We start from the raw sequence: 22,937 nt of genomic DNA on the forward strand, positions 1-22,937 counted from the left end.
AGACTAAAACAGTCACTTTTGCTAAATTAGTTAAAGATGCTAATCATAGCATGCAATGCGGTGAGTGTCAATCTGACATGTTTTCAACGTTAATTTTAAAGGAATACGGACAGTATGTAATTTTAATGATGCAACGATGTAGAGCTGATGGTTCAAAATTGGATACTTTAATAAAGAAGTTTACAGGACAGCAATTATCAATTTCAGGAAAAACTTTTGTAACTGTTGCAATAATTTTCCATGAAGGACCTACTGTTACTTCTGGACATTACACAGTTTATCTTAAATGTGAAAAAGGCTGGACACTGTGTAATGATTCCCAATTGGTTTTTAAGCAACGTTTGCCTTTTGATTTAGCAAATTCCTATCTAATCTTCCTGAAACCTAAATTTTAGAGAGACTTGGCAAGATCTGGACAAAACAATTTTACCATTTGATTGGATTACCATTGGAATTTTCAAAAATAAAGATTTTTTAAATTATCATTTGGCCTAATGGAAAGATAACCAATTGTAATGTGGACTTTTTTAATTTTTAATGAAACTTTCGAAAACCAAAAATTTCGAGAAAATCGGTAACATCTGCACAATTGAAATTTTGGAATGTTATTGGAGTGCCATTGGAAATTTTTTCAAAAAAGATTTTTTAAATTACTATTTGGCCATGTGGAAAGGTAACCAATTCTATTGTGGACTTAATAAATTATTAATAAATATTTAGGGAACCAATATGTTACAGAGAATCGGTGAGATCTGTACAAATAAAACTTTAGAATTTTATTGGATTACCATTGGAAATTTAATCAAAAAAGAATTTTAAAATTACTATTTGGCCTAAAGGAAATGGAACCAGATGTAATGTGGAGTTATTTGAGATATAATATTGTGATTATACTTCTGAAACAAACATATCAGACGGTATTTTAAAGAAATAAGTATTGATATTAGATGATATTTTTTTAGAATATTATGCATTTCTATAATGTTAAGTTTAAGTAAAAAGAGATTCTGGGCTTTTTTAATACAATCTTTGAGATTGTTATTTTTTTTTGCCCGCTGTAAAATGATGAATGCAATTGCTTTCACAATTTATAGTGAAATGCAATATATTCTGAAAACAGCAAAAATAAGGCAAAAATATTTTTTGATAAATATGTAAATATGTGTACTGTATTATGAAATGTTTTAAAAATATTAATACTTTTTTCTTTTTTTTCAGATTGATATAGAAAATTTTCGAAAACTAGAACCATTTTTAAAGCAATTTTAAAAAAAAACAAATGAATAAATATTTTTTTGAGTGGGTATGGTAAGTCAATAATAATAATTGTAGTCTCTCAAGGACCTTGTAATGTGATAATTGATTTTTAGTGTTTTTTAAAAAAAAATAAAAAAATTACGCGCACCGTACGCGTACGGTAAAAAAAAAAAAAAAAAAGTTTTTAAAAACATATATAAAAAAAAGATGAAAGATAAGGTTGGCTCTTAAAAGAGCCGTTGTGTTCATGCAGGGACAGAGGAAAGAAAGATTGGGAAAATTAGTCTCTGCGACAAGTGTGCTGATCTATTTTGTTGTTCACTAGGGAAACACTGGTCTCCCTATGACAAATTAGATCATGACAAGAGGCGCATCGAATATCAACCCTCAGAAATCGAGGGTTAATTTCCTGAGGGCCAGCAAAAGGAGATGCTCCCCCCACAGATGAAGGGCTCACCTGACCTGCAGAAGAAGGACTCAGCCCTGCAGATGATGGTCCAGGCTGAGCTGCTGTGGATGTGCTTGGTTGACTTTCTGAAGGGTTACCTCCAAAAAGTCGAGCATGTGTCCTTTTGTGTACATCCTTGAGGTGCCTCATCATGGTATGATTCCCAAAGGAATACTTCCTGTCAGGATTACCTCTTGAAAGTACACGCTGACACAGCTTGCAAGTCACTAAGGGTGCATTTACCTTTAGATGGCCTTCAGGAAAAGTAAAATAATCCCATACATAAGAGGTCTTTTGTTTCCTCGCTCTCTGCCTCAAGGTAGTGCTGCTAGTGCTAGCCTCACACTCAGAAGGGCTCTGCTGTTCTGCCATCGTATCACAAAGACAACCCAGCTCCTTCTCCTAAGGGATCACAAGCAGAATGAGGGGAATGGGTGTGGTGTAGGAGAGTTCTAGAACTGAAAGTAGTTTCATCCAATCAAAAGTTGTGTTTCATGATCACATGACCTACCGTACGCTTACGGTACGCTTACGGTGCGCTTACGGCAAAAGTACGCATGCGCGTAAAAAAGACACGCGCTTGCGCGCATGCGCATAACAGTCACTACCCGACACTTCCGCGTAACGTGCGCGTGTAGCGTACACGCGTACGCGTCCCACGCGGAGTACGCGCGGCTACGCAAATTGCGTAACTATACGCAAACAGCGTATATAAATTACGGGCATTGCGTAAACCGTACGCTTACCGTAAGCTTACGGTACGCGTAAAAAAAAAAAGGGAAAAAATGTATTGCTAATAAATTTTACCTGTACCTTGCAAATTCACTGAAAAAACCATGGGTTTCACACACGTTATAGTTAGGAATTAGCATTTAAAAAACCTTGCAAATTCACTGAAAAAACCATGGGTTTCACACACGTTATAGTTAGGAATTAGCATTTAAAAAACCTTAGAAATTCAATGAAAAAACCAAAGGTTTCACACATGTTATAGTTAGCTGGACATTTCACTCGTAAAAAACCAATGAAATTCCCCCGTTATAGTTAGTTCAGCTAACTATAACTCGCGCGCCCGCAATGCACTGCTGATGACGTCACATATTACATCACTCATGACATGGTCAGTGACATCACTCATGACATCACTGATGACATCTCAAATGACATCACTGATGACATCACTGATGACATCATCCTAGTGATAGAGTGGCAGACCACCTCTGCCCCTAATATAACCTTTGATACACACATTCAAAAATAGAAATTAAAATTTTAAAAACAATGGACATACCAATACCAGTTACAACAACCTCTTCAGTAATTCTAAGATCCACATACACATCCACTCATTCACCAACAGTCCTGTACAGTCACTCATACATGTACTCACTCATCATATGTACTCATACACCTATACATCCTGTTACACAATGCCACTCATCCATAGAGTTACTCACCCACATAGTCACTCATGCTAATAAAGAATCAAACATACATTTACTTGCATATACAGTTATACACACACCACCACACTTACTTCTACGGAAACTTACACATACTTAGTCTGTTAAACAATCACTTATAGAAACACATACTTATTCATACAGGAACTCTTTCAATATCTCACTCTCACATATACTCACTTATATACACCAATAGTCACATATACTAGTTTAAAACATATGTAGTTACTCAAAAAGACACTATTGAGACAGTCATTCACTCACTAACACACCCATACACACACTCATCCACCCATACAGTCCTGCACACATGCTGTGTTCAACACATACAAACAGTGAGTCACTCATTCATGCACCTATGCACTACGTAATACCCCCCACCGAACCATGCAGACACTCAGACTGATACTCAAAAAACCAACTAATAACCTATGTAGACACCCATGTAGCTACTCACCAACCCATGCAGCCACTTATACACAAAGTGAGAGACTGATACAGATATTTACATATTTAAACATTACTCACTAAGCCATGTATTCACTATGATACACTTAATCAGTGAGTTACACAATCAATTTTTCAAAAACAAATCATCCATTTAGACACTTATATACCCATTTATTCTTCCATCGACCTTGAGATATACATATATAAAACATATTTAATTTTCAGAAAAACAGCCATTCACTGGATGATGTCATCAGTGATGTCATCAGTGATGTCATTTGAGATGTCATCAGTGATGTCATGAGTGATGTCACTGACCATGTCATGAGTGATGTAATATGTGACGTCATCAGCAGTGCATTGCGGGCGCGCGAGTTATAGTTAGCTGAACTAACTATAACGGGGGAATTTCATTGGTTTTTTACGAGTGAAATGTCCAGCTAACTATAACATGTGTGAAACCTTTGGTTTTTTCATTGAATATATAGATAGTTATAGTTAGGACCGAGTTCCCATAGGAAATCTGAAAATTCTATTTTGAATAACTTTGGCGCCGGTTGACTTATCTTCGTGAAATTTTCAAAACTAATGGGGCGCTCCGCTCAGCTCCTACCCTGAAAGTCTCGGGGTGATTCGTCAAGCGGGGGCTGAGAAAAAAAGGGGGTCCCAAAACGCGTTTTCCCCATGCATTTTCCTATAGGACCTTTAGTCGAAGGTACTGCCTGAACGGCTGAACAGAATTACTTGAAATTTGGCAAAGAGGTAGTCCTCAGGTCAGGCATGTGCCTTTTGCTTAAATGGTGTAAATCCGTTCAGTAGTTCCTGAGAAAATCAAAAGTAAAATCACATATATATCTGGGCGGAGCCTAACCACACATCTCATCGTGAGATCTGATTGGCTGTCAGCACTTCATCCAAGAAGTGTTGGCAGCCATCTTGGGACCAATATACATGATAGCACCTCATTAAAAAGCATTGCACTTAATAGAAGGTTTTAAGACTTTAGTTACATTATAAATCATTTGTTGATGGTACCATACTCATTTCAGGAATTGTGGTGTGTTCTAAGGTGATTTTACCATGTGAAAAAGCCTTCTGCTGTGATATCATGAATCATGTTTGAGAGAAAACTATTTTCTCATGCTTTTCCCACAGAGGTTTGGAAGGTGATCTATAAGCTAACTGAGAGCATATGTTCTGTAAATTCACATTATCTTTCTCAGTCATGTGAGAATGAAGTCTGACATTCTCAGTAAAACATGTACATCCAACAAGGGCAGAGACTGTCAGTTGATTCCTTTGTGTTCTACTGCAGCTTCCCAGAGTGTTCTAAATAACAACTAGAGCGCTAACAGTCCTACTTATGACAAACGTATGGCACACCTGAAGCCATATTGGTTGGAATAAAGTGGTAATTCTTAAAACATTTAATTTAAAAAGGAACAAAATGAGGGGGTTCATTTTGCCATAGAAAGTATGATTAGTGCTGCAGAAAGAAAAATTAGGGCACATTTTGAGTGACTTCTGAAATCCTCTTCTATTTCATTAAAAAATTCTGACATGCAGACTGAAACATGCACTTTCAATACCAGCAGCAGACTTCCCTGGTGAGCAGTAACTTTACTACAGTGATCTAATAAGCAACTAGAGTGCTAACATTCTGAATTTATGACACATCTGAATGCCTTCTTGATGGAATCAAAGTAAAAAAACTGAAAGTATTTCCTACTGAGGAGACTGTAGTAAATGAGGAAATTAGGAAACATCATAACAAATAAGTCTCCCAAAATGGCCACCAGAGACAAAAGAGCCCAAATGTAGCCCAAATATCACCCAGATGTAGCCCAAGTATAGCCCAATGACAGAATGTCCCAGAGTGTTCTAACGAACAACTAGAGCGCTAACAGTCTTACTTATGACAAAAGTATGGCACACATGAAGCCATCTTGAATGGAATAAAGTGGTAACACCTAAAACATTTAATTTACAAAGGAACACAATGAGGGGATTCATTTTGCCATAGAAATTATGATTAGTGCTGCAGAAAGAAAAATTAGGGCACATTTTGACTTCTCAAATCCTTTTCTATGTCATAAAAAAATTCTGACATGCAGACTGAAACATGCACTGTGAATACCAGCAGCAGACTTCCCGGTGAGCAGTAGCTTTACTACAGTGATCTAATGAGCAACTAGAGTGCTAACATTCAGAATTTATGGCAAATGTGTGACACATCTGAATGCCTTCCTGATGGAACCAAGTAAAAAACTGAAAGCATTTCCTACTGAGGAGACTGCAGTAAATGAGGAAATTAGGAAACTTCATAACAAATAAATCTCCCAAGATGGCCACCAGAGACAATAGAGCCCAAATGTAGCCCAAATATCACCCAGATGTAGCCCAAGTATAGCCCAATGACAGAAGTGTGCAAAACACTTATTTTTTGTGTATTTGCAGTTTTATATAGTGCAGACTTGTCAGGTATTGGAATGCTTTACATGAGCATTGGTTACATCACACAAGATCAAATTCATTTTGGTTGTAGACATGGGGAGATTAAGTGATTTGACCACAATCACAGAATGTTGAGCTGAAGCAGAAACTCCAACCTGGTTCCCCAGTTGCAAAGTCTGCAGCTCTGGAAGTAACACCACATCCTCTCGCCAAGGTGCAACATTTAATCAAGTGGTCAACTGGATAAAAAAACATAAAGATTACAAATAATTTAAAAGTTCTTTGCCGCTATTTGAAAACTCATAAAATATGTCCTCATTTTAGTTTTTTAGAGCACTAACCATAATTTTGATGCAAATAAGACCCTCTCATATATGTAATTTCTAAAGGAAATACTCTAGGTGTTACAGTTTTGATCACATCAAGATGACGCCAGGCGTTCCACACTTTTGTAATAAATATAGAATGTTAGCAATCTAGTTGTTCATTGGGATACTGTTGAGAGGCAGAGGCCAGGGGCACGGACTCTGAAAATTGAAGGCAGGTAGGAGAGTGCAGAGGCAACAATTTGACCACACTGGGCAGGCAGGAAGGGCAGTGGCAGCACAACAGACTATGGAGGGCAGTGGAAAGGGGGGCAGGGGCAACAAACCAACAATACAGGACTGGCAAGAGAGGCTGTGGCAATATAATAGACCATTGTGGGCAGAAGGAAGAGGCAGTGGTAGTACAACCATACATGCCAACAGACCCGTTTCAGCCAGGATACGTCCAATGTTTTTAAGCTCAAATGGGCTTTATTTGATCTGTCTCCTGTCTACAATCTCCTCTTTTTCAATGTAACTCAAAGGGGAAAATCAATACCCAGTTTTTTTTCAAAATCTCCCTCTTACCAAGTTCAAAATGTTCACAAGTATGGTACATTGAATCATGGTAGGCAGGAGGAATTGGGGTAGGGACATGGACTCGGATAACAGAGGACAGGAGGGACATGGAGAGGTGTACCAAACTGACACTACAGGGCAGGCATCAGGGTTTGCAGCAGCACAATACACCACACAGCGCATGCGGGACGGGAGTGCAGCACAACAATCCATAGAAAGCAATAGGGAGGGGACAGAACCATGCACATGGACAACAGAGAACAGATGGGAAAGAGGCAATGGTAGCTAGCTGACCATAATGGACAGACAGGAGAGAAAGCTGCAGCATAACAGACCATAAAGGGCAGGAGGGACGGATCAGGGGCATTACAATGGAACAGACAAGCCAGGAGGAAGGGAATAGGGGGTCTGCACATGGAAACAGAGGACTGGGGGCAGGGCAGGAGCAGCAAGATGACCATGGAGGTCAGGCAGGATGGGCACTAGAAACAAGACACACCATGGAGAGCAACAGTGAGACTATGATGGCATACACACAGACCATGGAGGGAAGGTGGGAGGGGGTCAGGGGCAGCTAGCTGACCACACAGGGAAGGTGGGAGGGGCCATGGCAGCACAGAAGACCATGCATGGCAAACGGGAGGGTTAGTGGCAGCACAATGGCTATGATGGGCAAGAAGGAGGGTGCAGGGGCATGCACAAAGGACCATGGAGGATAGAAGGGAGGGTCAGGACCTGGGCACAGACAAGAGAGTTCAGGGGAAGGGGCCTCACAACAGACCGCGCGGGGCAGGCAGGAGGAGCAGTTGCAGCACAACAGATCAGGGAGGGCAGAAGGGTGTGGCAGTAAAATGGACCATGGAGGACCGGAGGAAGGGGATAGGGGCCTGGCATGTGGACAGGCAGGGTGGAGGTGGCAGGGACAGGTTACAGTCATCTGACAATGCTTGGCAGGTGGGAGGGGAGTGGCAGCTCAACAGAACACTCAGAGTAGATAGGAGTGGCAGGTCCATGGAACATAGTGGGCAAAAAGGATGGAGCAGGGGCATGCACAAAGACATCGGAGGGCAGGGGGAAGGAGAATAGGGGCAGCAAGCTAAGCACAGAGGCTAAGCAGGAGGTCAATGATGGGCCATATAATTTGGCAATGGAGGGCAGGAGGAGTGGACTGGTACATCATGCTAAATGGAGGGCAGTGGCAGCACATCAGACCATGCATGGCAGGAGGGAGGAGGCTAGTCCATGGATTCAGACAACAGAGGATAGGGAGGAGGTGGATGGGGCAGCAAGCTAAATGTTCAGAGAAGGTGGGTATTAGGAACTTTATTGTTTTTAAAATGTGTGTCTGTGCGAACTACTTAAAATATGAACAAGTATGCAGCATAATCTCACTTTTATTCAGGAAGAAGAGGACGTTTGTGACCGTGACTCCGGGCTCACTTGGCAGAAACACCCCCTGACCCTCCACCCCCATCGCAAAATGTAATGCCCGTGAAAAGGGTAGGTGGACGCAGTGTTATATAGAACATAGTCCTGAGAGCACGATTGAAAATGAAAACTAGATGTAGTATATGTTATAAACTATGCACCAAAAAGTGTGATATAATATGAACCGGGGCGTGAAATATAATATGCAATACATTGTGCGCAATGACAGATTCATTGGAGAGCGCGAGATAGCACAGGCACTAGCGCGTGCTATGCGATATGCGCCTTGGAGTGTAATATGCACAGGGCAGTGTTGTGTAACATAACTAGTCTCTAAAGTTGTAATATAAAATATGTGCTGGGGAGTGTAACGTTGCATATGCACTGTGACAAAGATATGGATCCCAGATTGTAATATGTATGGCATAGCGCTGTGCGTTATAACATACACATCGAGGAAGGCACGTTAGATGGGGCAATATAACCCGTGCGAAGGCAAGTGTCGCATGACATATTCACGGGGTGGTGTTACAGTGCACATGGGCTAGAGAGTGTCATAGCATACGCACTAGCTGATGGAATACAACACAGAGGTGTGAGGCAATCGGCGGGCACTGGTGTGTGTAACACAGCATTGGGCTCAGCCAGGAGCACGCTGTGACTCTCAAGTGAGGTTTGTCTCCTTTCCAGAGAGTAAAATAAAAAGTATTACACATCCGGCAGTGGATGTGTTTTTTTATTAACCGTGAGGGGGGTTTCTTGCATAGTTTGGTCGAATTTTTGTCGAATCCCCTTTTATTGGCTTGGTGTGCGTGTATATTAAATGTGCCCATCAACAGCTACCCATGTTTGTATAAATAAACGACAAGGGTGTCTACTTGGAGAGTACCCACCGACGGGGGCGCCGGGATTAGGCACGGTAGGGCGTCAGACACGTCAGAGCTTCACTAGCGGTGTAAATATATTCCATGTGGATTCATTCTATGCATAGTCGCCTTTTAATGAATATCACGCAAATCGTCATGGTGATAGGTACATACGGTTTGTCCAGCATGTCCTAGGTGTTTCTATAAATATATATATTTTTGAAATAATAAAAAACAAAGGCCGGCCCCGGGGGATGGGGTCCCCAGAGCCATAAGTGGCCTGAGGAGGGGGGCAACGCAGCCCCCTCCTAAAGAATCTAAATAAAAAAAAAGGCCATGACCCGGGGGTTGGGGTCCCCGGGGCCGATTAAGGGATAATACTGAGGGTCCCTGAGGGCCAACTAGCCCGACAGGTATCTCCAGTGTGCGCCAGGGAGCTGCGTTGCAGACATGTGTTCTGAGGCCACGCCCCTTTTTACACCTCTATGCAACGCAGCTCTGTGGCGCTTACTGGAGGTACCTAGTGGGCTAGTTTGACCCTAGGGACCCTTAGGATTCAAGGGGACTTAATCTCTCAACTTAGAACGGCCACAGGGCGCGTTTACACAGTGGGGAAGGAAAGGGACGGGGCCTGAGGTGACGTGTGCAAACACGCCCTATGGCGCGTTTTAAGTTGGGAAAATAATTCCCCTTCAATCCTGGGGGCTAACTAGCCCACCAGCTGCTTCCAGTAAGCGCCACTGAGCTGCGTTGCAGAGAGGTGGTCCAGGCCGTGCCACTTTTTACACCTCTGCAACGCAGCTCTGTGGCGCATACCGGAGGTACCTAGTGGGCTAGTTGGGCCCTAGGGACCCTCAGGATTCAAGGGGACTTAATCTCCCAACTAAAAATGGCCACAGGGCGTGTTTACACAGTGGTAAAGGGAGGGGACGGGGCCTGAGTTAACGTGTGCAAACAAGCCCTGTGGCGCGTTTTAAGTTGGGGAAATAATTCCCCTTCAATCCTGAGGGACCCTGGGGGCCAACTAGCCCACCAGGTGCTTCCAGTAAGCACTACTCCGCTGCGTTGCAGAGAGGTGGTCTAGGCCGTGCCCCTTTTTACATCTCTCTGCAACGCAGCTCTGTGGCGCTTACTGGAGGTACCTAGTGGTCTAGTTGGACGCCAGGGACCCTCAGGATTCAAGGGGACTTAATCTCCCAACTTAAAACGGCCACAGGGCGTGTTTACACAGTGGGGAAGTGAGGGGACGGGGCCTGAGGTGACGTGTACAAACACGCCCTGTGGCGCGTTTTAAGTGGTAGCTTTAATCCCCTGTCCTATTATATACTAGGGGCTTACAGAGGAGGTCATGCTGATCACAGGGGGACCCCAACACATAGTGTTCCCTAGTGTATGTAGGTGTTTTCACTGTATTCTGAGTGTCTTTTAACATAGCACTGGCTCTAGGACTGGTTAGTCAGACTCAGTTACCACCAGTATCCGTCTGAAAAAGTTGAGTGTACAGGATGATTTTGCAACAAGGCTTCTTTCTGCTCTTCTGTTTGTTCTTCCTGCACGTTATCCTTCTTCCTGCACTTTTCTTCGTCTTTGAGGACTTCTGTTGCTTCTTTCTGCATTTCTTTTTTTTCTTTCTGTGCGTTTTTTCATCTTTCTTCACATGTCCTATCTCTGTAGGCATAGTTAGAAATTAGCATTTAAAAAACCTTTGAAATTCACAGAAAAAACCATAGGTTTCAGGCACGTTATAGTTAGGAATTAGCATTTAAAAAACCTTAGAAATTCACTGAAACAACCATAGGTTTCAGGGGCGTTATAGTTAGCTAGACTTTTCACTCGTACAAAACCATTGAAAGTCCCCCGTTATAGTTAGTTCAGCTAACTATAACTCGCGCGCCCGCAATGCACTGCTGATGACGTCACATATTACATCACTCATGACATGGTCAGTGACATCACTCATGACATCACTGATGACATCACTGATGACATCTCAAATGACATCACTAAGGACATCACTGATGACATCATCCTTGTGATAGAGTGGCAGACCTCCTCTTCCCCTAATATAACCTTTGATACACACATTCAAAAATAGAAACTACAATGTTCAAAACAATGGACATACCAATACCAGTTACAACAACCTATTCAGTAATTCTAAGATCCACATACACATCCACTCATTCACCAACAGTCCTATACAGTCACTCATACATGTACTCACTCATCATATGTACTCACACACCTATACCTCCTGTTACACAACACCACTCATCCATAGAGTTACTCACACACATAGTCACTCATGCTAATAAAGAATCCAACATCCATTTACTTGCATATACAGTTATACACACACCACCACACGTACTTCTACAGAAACTTACACATACTTAGTCTTTTAAACAATCACTTATAGAAACACATACTTATTCATACAGGAACTCTTTCAATCTCTCACTCTCACATATACTCACTTATATACACCAATAGTCACATATACTAGTTTAAAACATATGTAGTTACTCATAAAGACACTATTGAGACAGTCTATCACTCACTAACACACCCATGCACACACTCATCCACCCATACAGTCCTGCACACATGCTTTCTTCAACACATACAAACAGTGAGTCACTCATACATGCACCTATGCACTACGTAATACCCCCACCGAACCATACAGACACTCAGACACTCATACTGATACTCAAAAAACCAACTAATAACCTATATAGACACTCATGTAGCTACTCACCAACCCATGCAGCCACTTATACACAAAGTGAGAGACTGATACAGATATTTACACATTTAAACATTACTCACTAAGCCATGTATTCACTAAGATACACTTAATCAGTCAGTTATACAATACATTTTTCAAAAACAAATCATCCATTTAGACACTTATATACCCATTTATTCTTCCATCGACCTTGAGATATACATATATAAAACATATGTAATTTTCAGAAAAACACACATTCACTGGATGATGTCATCAGTGATGTAATTTGAGATGTCATCAGTGATGTCATGAGTGATGTCACTGACCATGTCATGAGTGATGTAATATGTGACGTCATCAGCAGTGCATTGCGGGCGTGCGAGTTATAGTTAGCTGAACTAACTATAACGGGGGAATTTCAATGGTTTTGTACGAGTGAAAAGTCCAGCTAACTATAACGCCCCTGAAACCTATGGTTTTTTCAGTGAATATATATATGTGTGTATATATAATCACAAAATCAAGTTCCTGTTAACGCAAAGCTGTTGAATGGCGGTCTGAGAGGAGTCACGGTAGCCCCTCACTTTTTCCACCTCATTCTGCTCACATGGAACAAAAAAACTCAGATGCTCCTGTATGCTGGATTCTCATTGTATTGACTTTTCAACGCATTTCGGCATTATAACTTCCTCACGGTCATAGTATACAAGCCAAAAACATCAGTGTTAAATGAAATACAAACAGTGAAAACTGACTTCACCCCACATCAAAGTGAGAGATAGAGACGCTGGATCGGCCATCTTAACACAGAGTAGTATTATATAAACATGTACAATTCAACGTTAAAACTCCATATGTACACTAAGTGCCGCTTTATCAATTCCATGATTCTGTTTTGGAACACCCATGCATGACTTACAGGCCAACAGTAATAGTTGCCCAAAATAACTCATCCTACCTCAATCTTACCATTACCAGCTCGGAAAAAGCAAGCAAAGTCAATGTTTGAGCTCTACATACAAAATTACAATGAGAGCACAAATAATACTGTATTACCTTAGAAAATATAATAAAGATACAGAAAATATACTACACTCCAAATGATTCTGCCCAAGTGGGCAATGCATGCATAAACAAAATGCATGCAAGTGATTTTTCAAGGCAAGATTATGTTCAAGGTTATAGAATCACCCTGATTAATTCTGTATACAGTTCGCTGCGGCTACACTGGTTACAGGTACCAAATGAAATGAGCACATATCCCCAGTCCTATAAACTCTTAAATGGTTGCCCTATGAAGCTCGAATTCAGTTAAAGATTGCCGTTCTGACGCACAAATCCCTGCATTTCAAAACTCCAAGGTACCTAGCGCAAAAGCTTGAATTATCCTGTGGTGGTAGAGCCGCAAGAAGCGCTATCACTCTCCTCTTGAAACCACTCATCCTTAGCAAAGAGAGAACTTGTTACCGAGCCTTCTCCGACGCTGCCCCAAAGATATGGAACTCTCTTCCTCCAGAAGTACGCAGAATATCCTCAACGACTGCTTTCAAACTGGAAGCTAAAAGATTTCTAATAAACAAATTCTTACCCTAACTGGGCTAGGCTCACCTGCTCGAAGACATTGATCCTACAACCATTGTACCATCATTTGATGTTGCTCTTCTTTACCGCATAGTGTGCCCTCCTTCGTAGCCCGCTATATACCTGTTTATTGTATTACTCTCCTTGTCTCATTGTCTTGTGATTATGCAATTATTCTTGTTTTTTTATTCTTACTTGATGTCGTTATTGCATTTATGTCCTTCCTTCCATCCTTTTGTAAAGATGGAGCTATGCTGTTAATGGGAGTGGACAGCATCTCTCTATACATGCACACTGGGGGTCCAGCACTCTTGTGCTTACATGCACACGCAGTCCTTGTGACTTGCCTCAGACTCAGTGCATGCATGGTAGCAGTTAAGTTCGCTCACACCTTAGGGAGGGCCCAACAAGTATCTACAGTAAAAAGCAATAGTTTGCTTAGTGAAAACAATGCTCATATGGAACACTGCATAACTTGTGTTACTCTCCCCTTTACCTAGCGAGATGACTACGGGATGGGCTGCTTTGATTTTTGGGGCGATGGATTTAACTATGACTGACCATCCTAGTCATGGCTCCAATAGAAAGGATACAGATTAGGAGCCAGCTCCTAATGGCACTTTTGCCCATGTGATCGATACTGCCCCTGGTAGTCTTCATATCATGTCCAAAAGGTTGTGGTATTTCTTTCTCACCCTTTCGTCTGGATATTTCTGTGCCAGTATCATAAAGATGAGTGGTAGGATCCAGCTGTGTGCCAGTGCTCTGCCTTAGGCAACCTTTCCACCCTTTAATGTCCCATTAGAGTGTGTCCATGGCATTTAGAGTCAACCCTATGCCCTCTAATCAACAGCTGCCTGAGCGCTCGGGAATTTCGAACATACAGCAGTTGCTGAGCTTTCAGAAAGTGGCCCATCTGCATGTTGCCACTCCGGCTCAAAAGTGACTCCCTTTCAGGTCCCCTATAAAATAACTTGCCCCCTACTTTTCTTTATTCTGCAAGGCTAGGGGAGGTCTTCAGGTCTCTTATGCATCCATCATTCCAAACGGTAACTTGGTGCAATATGCTAGATGTGCTAAAACAGCATCTATTCTCTTTGCTGAAAGGGGGTTGAATTTGTATGCTTCCACTCACCATGTGGTCCCTTTACAACACAAGAGTCTGGGATTGCTACTGCACCAGTGTGATGGTTCCAGATGCAGGTCGCCATAGACAAATAGTTTTTTTAATGAATGTCTTGGTCCGTGTCAGGCATGGATGCTTTGTGATGTTGTGAGTCCCTTGGAAAGTATTAGAGGTGGTCCTGGTAGTATGCAGACCCTGCTTCAAAACAGCAGTTTCTAGTACCATCTTGATGTGGGAGAGGCCCTTTCGTGGACATCCATAATGTTCCACGGAGGAGAGACCGACATACTGACACATTTTCTTCCATGTCTTTTCTCTCTGTATTTTTCCTTTCAAATTGGCCTTAACTTTAAGATCTAAGATTATTCTGAATAATATAATTGTAAACTAGCTTTCATAGGTTTTGGGTCAGGCAGGTCTCGTACCAGCAAACAGTGAAGAGGAAGGCAATAGCGGCACAGGTGTAGGGATGAAGTTGTTGGCCTGTCAGTTACGACTGACAGCATTTAAAATCTCTGAAAAAACAACCTAATTTCGGTTTTTAACACTTAAAAATAAATGCATACAGGAAAATAAATGTTTTATTGTCTGTAAAAATGAGTAAAAACGGAAAACGTTGAAGCCTTAATCATGATGATTACAACCAGAGATCCAGAAGGCACACATGAAACTAATTTAGTGTACAACATAAAATCCATTGGATGTCAAATAATTGGTCACATCTCCAACCTCGATATCTGTGCCGAACTGCAAGGGTGTAGTCCACACACTACTGAAACGCCACATTCTAGTTCAGTGGCCTCCAAGACAAAGCTCAGATGACTTTCAGTCCAGGCTGTGACACTAAAAACATTCTATTTTTTAATATGAAGATATATCGAAAAAGAACCTGACTCAAGCTGTAACTAACCCCCATTCTTTCTAGACCCCAACGCCACATCAGGTACTAGCCCCCACCTGGTTACAAATGTAACAAAACTTGAAGGACCAAATGTGGCCTCTGCACCATTTGTGGGGTGTGAGGGGGGAGTTATGAAGGCATAAGCGCCACAAACATAAAGAAAAGGCTCGGCACTGAGGGGTGAAAAGGACCCAGCAGCTAAGGGACTAATTGTTGAGAGGAAGAGGAGTTGGTCTAACGGCTAGGGTGGTTGACCTCGAATCTGGGGAACTGGGTTCGTGTCTCGGCAATAACGCTGAACATCCTGTAATTGTGGGCAAATCACTTCATCTCCCTGTGCCTAACAAAAAAATGAATGTGTCCTCATGTAACGCAACTGGTGTTATGTAAAGCACTCTGATACCCGATACCTTCGGGTCAAGTTTGCGCTATATGAAACTCTGTAAAATGAATAAAAAAATAAATTCAGTTCCATTACAATGTAAACAACACTCAATATTTGAAGACAGAAGACTCCCAGCTATGCTCTATCTCATAAAGTGCATTTACCTACATAGAAAAATAGAAATAGAAATTTTTAATAAAACCGTTTAAAATATCAGAAACTCACAATAGGAGCACACATAATACTGTATTACCTTAGAAAATATAATAAAGATACAGAATCAGTTGGAGCGTAGTATATTTTCTGTATCTTTGTATATTGTCCGTGTTTGTATAATGTTATGTATAAATGAAAACATGTTACTGTAGTATCCTTAGGTCATGTTAATATGTTCCCTTTCATCCTGTACCTAGCTGCTCAGCCAGTGTGAGTGTTCCGCGTAGAATGTTGGTGTGAGTGGAATGCTTGGGTGCTTGCGTGTGTGTGAGACAGTTGGAAAGATGGGCTGAGCAGCTAGGAGGCTGCTCCTGGTTGGGCTTGTTCTAGCTTGCTGTAACTTCTACTTATGGACTTAATAAACCACATAAAATCATCTCGGCTACGTCTACTTCATCTCCTGAAAACGTGGGGCCAGCCCACTACAGTTACTCTGTGTTAAGATGGCTGATCCAGCTTCTCTATCTCTCATGTTGATGTGGGGTGAACTCCTTGGCTTGTATACTATGACCGTGAACAAGGCGTAATGCCTAAGCACGGCGAAAAGTCATTAAATTGAGAATACAGCATACAGGGGCGTCTGAATTGTTTTGTTCCATGTGAGATATATATATATATATATATATATGTGTATATATATATATCTCCATCCATCAATCCATCCATCCCAGTGGTGAGCCCCACTGGGTAGTTATAGGTAAGCAGACACAACAAGATGATGTGCGGAGTGCTGACCACTCACCCCCAGTCAAGAGATCTGGGTTTAATCCATCGTTCTTTTGCTCAGTACCACCCCAGTTTGAACCCAGCCATATGCAAATCAGTCTTGACCCTGCTCCTCATGGGAACAGTCCAGCCGGCCTGCCAGGTCAGATCCTCCGTGGACTGGAAACAAATATCCTGGGACAGGTTCGGGTTATCACCCCTCATCAGCCAATCCTCATTCAGTCCTGACCTTTGATGGAGGACCTTTTATGGCCAAGTTTCGTGTTATCTTATAAAACACGTTTGGTCCCTACCCACACTATCAAAAACAAAACACCATCCCTTTCACACAGCATTATAGCCTCTGTGAGATAAACAATTGTGGTCCTAAATAGAACTCTTTCAACTTTAAGGACCTGATGTTATAGAGATGTGATCTTGATGGAGGGGACAATTTTTTTTTACAATGTTTTATTTGGGGCATTCTTTTACAAAAACGACTTTCTAGCAAGTCATAGATGCTTCATTCCACAAAAAGCAGAGTTTAGTTTCCTCTTAGTGAGCCTCCTAAGACATCCCTTCAAAAGAAAACATAAAAATTATCAATTTCATGACCTTCCACGATTATAAACTTTTCTGTAGTTTTTTACAAGGGGAATTTTGTCACAGAATAGGTAACCTATTATTGTTAAGGTCCCTGTTTAAAAAAAATATATATATAAAAAGTTTTACATGGCTGGTAACTGATTTCAAAGCTCCCATTCAACAGAACTGTATTAAAAAGGGCTTTTTCAATGTATTGGCAGGACCAGAGGCAATGAAAATGTTTCTTCTTTGGTGCTTTATTAATATGGCAGCTTAGTAAGAACGCAAACAATAAAAGACCTACAACATCCAATAACACTGTATGGAATACTGATCCATGACAACACTCCCATCTACAGTGCATACAAAATGTTGCTGCAACTTCCTCTTCTAATGCACCTCAGCAGCTAGGTTCCCTCTCACACTCCTTATCGTCTGTAACATTTGCATAACTTTAATTAATTGTATCCTATTCTGGTCTGACTGAATATTTTTTTGCCATTTTTGACCTGGTAATTTCTGGTTAGCTCTGCCCTTTCAGACCAATCTCACGTGCAAAACTACTGTGGGCTCCACAGGCACATACATGCCCCTCAGCCTCCTTTCTACATCTGTGCCCCTTTCAGGCCCACCGGGAAGTTGCACACCCCCAACCTTGCTTCCATTGCTCTCGCAGGGCATCTCTAGGGGCTTGCAAACTGTATTGGACATGGAGTTGTTCTTAAGAGAATAGAGACCAGGACATCATGGCACCAGCACTTCAGGTCTCCCCACCTAATCTCATTCTGCCGAGAGGTGGGCTGTGCTACCCCTTCTTAACGCAAAGAAAGAAATCTGTACAGTTGTACAGTTATATTTTGTAGGACGTTATCCAGAAACATTGTTCTGGCACCTTCCCAAGTGGTACATAATGGCTGCTATAAATTCGGTAACTCCTGCCAAAGAGCAATACAGGCTACTTTCGTTCTGGAGGAACAATCTGTCCCAATTGATGGAGTCAACAAATCAGGAGAGGTTGGAGGTGGCAGTAAACGAACACAGTTGGACCCTCCAATCTCATTTGAGATCTCTCTCTGCTATTCCTCCTTCGGAGGCTCACGATCAGAACCACAGGCAGAATGTGGTCCATGATTACGATTAACAAGGAAGAATCCCCGGTCAGAATGATGAGGGTAAGACAAACCATCAGGTTCATAAGTTGATTACGTCTCTTGAAGCCTTCCTCCTACTATGACCTGGGAGAGATGAGAAAAGGCTCATGAATTATTTTCTTCCTCTGACAGTGCTCTGCAGTCTGGGAGGATGGTAAACACAAAGGAGATGAAGACGCATATTACCAGTTAGGTGGCTCTATTGACTCAGAAAAGGGAGAGCAGAGTCCCCCTTCCAGGTAAAAGGAAATACAATGATAGCGCACAGACCTTGGGGACTAACACATCCTTAGACTAAGGTGTTTTAAAGACTGCCTTAGAGGAAATGTTTTTCTTAGACGATATTGTACATTCAAGATTTTCCGTCTATACTCCGTCAGAAAAAAAGAGCAGTATATGTCAAAACGATGTTAAGGCGACCCATTGATAAAGAGGTGTGTAGTCGCCTTGAAGCAGTACACACCCATCTCTCCTTAGACGGGATAGTGTCCATGACTCCTGGGATCAACCCAAAAATGGCTTCCTTCCTTAGTAAGTAATCAAAGGACCTTAAACAAAGGTTGAAATACACCTGGCATAGTTGCCTAGGATAAACTTCTGTACATTTCTGGAACACTCACTAAAAGTCTACACTATTGGCCAAGGAAAATAAATCAGTGGGTGACCCTGACATCTTTGCACGGTAGGCCCAGTGGGCCATATATGCCTTCAGGCAATGCAGATTGCGCCATCTCACCAGAGAGCAGCCGATTTATGCCATTCATCCTAGACCTGAAGTTAAGATATCTGACGCCTTCAGAAGCAGTTCAGATAGTGAATAGCTTGCTATTCGGCAATTCCTTCATCAAAGATCATACAAAGTTCATCACCATGTTTGTGCTTTGGATAACGTGCAAAGTTCCTTGAAAAAAAGAAACCTTTTCACCAGACCCAGTCGAGGCACAGGGTACTTGACCATCATCAACAGTACAGCAAGAGACAAAATGTCTGGGACCAGAGTTGAATTGTGACTTTCTTCCCTTCAAACGGTAGAGCTGTACTAGAAGCAGTTACAGGGGCACCCCCACCCACAACTCAGATAGTACCGGTGAGTCTTATTCCAATGGAAAAAGTAATTCTAGAGGGCAACATTCTTTATTAGATTTGACATCAGATGCTTGGGTCCTCCAAGGTTTACAGTTAGAGCTCTATCAGACTCCTATACAACCCGATATCGCTCCTCGCATGAATGTTGCATCTCAAGTGGCATCCTTTTTAGTATTCCAAAATGCAGAACATATTGAGGAAGAGAACAAATGCGCTCAGCCTACCTCGGCAAATGGGTTTATAAGCAAAATTTTCTTGGCCCAGAAGAAAGACATGGACTTTTGATTGGTCATAACCTTGAAAGAACTCTATGCGTTTATCCTTTATCTGCATCTCAAGATGGAGGGCATCAACCTCATGAGAAATGTTCTGAGGCAAGAAGACTAGATGGCCAGTCTGGATGTCAATGCTTATCTGACGTACCTATCTACCCCCTGACCGCAGGTTCCTGCAATTCCAGTGGAGGGCACACCTGTCCAAATTTACAGCTCTACGACTTGTCCTGTCATCAGCATTTTGGTGCTTTCAGAGGTGATGAAACCAGTGTTGAAGACTCCCAGAGGTCAGGGTTTTTGCATTATTATTTACCTGGACGATATGATCCTAATGTTTCAGGCCCAGAAGATTCTCAGACATCAGCTGTCATTCATAATAGAGCTCTTACAGAGTTTAGGGTTTATTATCAATGGCCCAAAGTCACCCTTGAAAGCCAGCCAGCAGATGGAATTCCTATGATCCCAGGTAGACTCCTAGTCAGCTACTTTGTTCCTAATGGATGCAAAGATAGGGCGTATAAAGAAAGGGTTTCTGACAGATTTAGCCATGGATTACCTATATCCAAGCCATCTGGCAAGAGTAGTGGGTCTCCTTGCATCATCCATCCAAGAGAGTTTCCCGGCCTATTACACTACAAAGCCCTAGACAGACACTAACATTTACATCTCAGGAAGGGGCTAGCATACTCAGATCTGATTTCACTGTTAGAGGACACCAGACAGGCGCTGAAGTGGAGGCTGGAACACATGGCGTTGTGAAATAGTAAAGCTCTTTTCTGTTGGTAATAGCATCATATATCATCAGGATGGGTATGAGAGCCAAATGTGGCTCACTGACTACATGTGGTGCTTTTTATTGGAATGTATTAGCTGAGTTAGCTAGTTTGAGTTTGGCTTTCTAGACAAATAATTTATACCATTCTTCTGTCTCAGCCATGCTCGTGTAGCAGATCATGAGGTTTAAGAACATCTGTTAATTCACCAGTTACTAAAGAGTATTTTCATGGCTGTCCCCTTTGAACCAAAGTATTTGTCCACCTGGGGTGGTTTTACAAAATTGGCCTGACAATTCGTATTTCACTTGCAAACTTTTTTTTGCAAAATTGTCCATGCTTCTTTGTCTATTATAATATAGAAGAGTTTCTGTTGTGAAAGCATTAAATGTGAAAGGCATGCTACACACGGCAGAGGATGTGACCTTTATAATACCTTGTAGTACGAAGACAGTGACTAGGTCTATTTTTTATCCAACTTTCCCAGACAACCCTAGGAGAGTGGTTCCCAACCTTTTCAGAACCACGACCCGGTTTTCGGCGCAACACATTTTTGCGACCCGCCTACCTTAATTGGAGATACGGAGGTACGTTCTTTTAAAATAATTAAAGCATCGTGTGATAGCGCATTGTTATTTAGAGAGAGCACATTTTTCCAATGAAATGGGGACTATCTTTGCACAGACATACAGTTTTACTGATAAACCTATATAGCCCACAAATGAAAATATATAGAAATCCGGTTTCTGAACACTTATCATTTGTTCATTACCAAGTAAAGTGTCTTATTTTGTTTCAATCCTTTTAAAATCTCAGTTTTCTTTATACTTCAGAATTACAAACTATATGTGTCATTTTTGCTTTTCCAACTGCTGAATGCATACAGGTCATTTACAGGTATTTACAGTTTGTTGTGTGTTGCAAAACAAATTACATCCTACAACCTTCCCTTTTTCACTACCTATATTTTAGCAAGATTGTCCCATAACTCACTTTAAAAACTCCTCTCACTTTACAGTCAGAGAAAGAAAAGTAAACACCAATTTCATGTTAAATGAATAAGCAAAGAAGTTTGTCAGATGACGTAGCCTGACATTCGACCTCTGTCTTTGAAGCACTTGTGAATGTGACAAGATAAAAACACAGAATTTAAAGGCTTCTTCATATATTCCTTGGACTATCACGACCCACCAGTGGGCCACGACCCACAGTTTGAGAAACTCATGGTCTAGGGTATGAATTGTTCAGTGTTTATAGGAATGTAAGGACATGGTGTAAGAATGTACAGATAGGGATGCAAAACAACATTTGATTTCATATCTGAAAGCTTTTTCACCACTTTCAAACACAATTTGGCTCATTGGTTGAAATGGCTGAAGGCGCAAGCTGGTAAAGACTTTGGCAGGTTTTCTGCTGATTCAATCAGGGGAGACATGGCAACTAAATTAGAACCAACCAAAAAATCAGAGGAGGTAGAGGTTAAGGCTAGGTTTACCCTCCTTATTGTATATAGTTTCACAAAATTCGAGAATATCGAAAAAAAACTAACCTATGGGGGAACTAGGATTCAACGTAAGTTTGTTGTAATCACCTTACTAGAAAAAAGACTTTCTAGAGACCCCCTCACCCAGCAGGGTTTCCCCTAGGTGGCATGCTTCATCATTGGGGTTCCTCTCAATCCTCTACGGATTGAGGCGTGCTGCAACTTGCGAACTACGTAGGAGCACTTAGTTATGGACTATGTGAGGTTCAGTGATGTGGAGTGGAAGGAAGATAAGTCTTAAAAATACCTAACTAGTGAGCTACTATTGTATTCCCTCCCCTAGCTGGTATGGGTAAAATCTGGGGTTAATACCAGGGAGAAACCTGACCTTGATGAGTTTGTTTCCCCTAGTATGGCGTCTGTGTCAACATGTTTCGAGCTGTCCCCTGCAAGCTCTTCATCAGGACTACACGGTGTCCAGCCCCGTGCGTACCACTGCTAATAAATCCTATAATGAGGATACAGTGAAGTGCGCCCCTAATGTGTATACACAAAATACATACGGTTACTTAATGATACTCCGTATTTCTATTTAGGCAATACTATTGCCTTATGGTCAACAACAGGGGTAGAGGGGCTTGTTCTCACACCTTCATCAAAGCACGCCTCTCGGTTTGTTACCTATT

General features: G+C 41.7%; 1 protein-coding gene across 2 annotated transcripts in view; it reads left to right on the plus strand.

Annotated features, from left to right (window-relative positions):
• C1_1H14orf93 (chromosome 1_1 C14orf93 homolog) overlaps positions 1–22,937 on the plus strand; it is a 726,790-nt gene that overhangs the window by 598,002 nt on the left and 105,851 nt on the right. For both annotated transcript variants that reach the window (XR_014980887.1, XM_085650686.1), the window contains exon 7: positions 21,256–21,355. Coding sequence is in view for 1 of the 2 variants with exons in the window: in XM_085650686.1 (XP_085506812.1) it covers positions 21,256–21,355 (100 nt within the window). In the remaining variant the exon portion in view is untranslated. The remainder of the gene's footprint in view (positions 1–21,255; positions 21,356–22,937) is intronic.

Source organism: Triturus cristatus, chromosome 1_1 (genome assembly GCF_964204655.1).
Source record: "Triturus cristatus chromosome 1_1, aTriCri1.1, whole genome shotgun sequence".
Classification (NCBI taxonomy): Eukaryota; Metazoa; Chordata; class Amphibia; order Caudata; family Salamandridae; genus Triturus; species Triturus cristatus.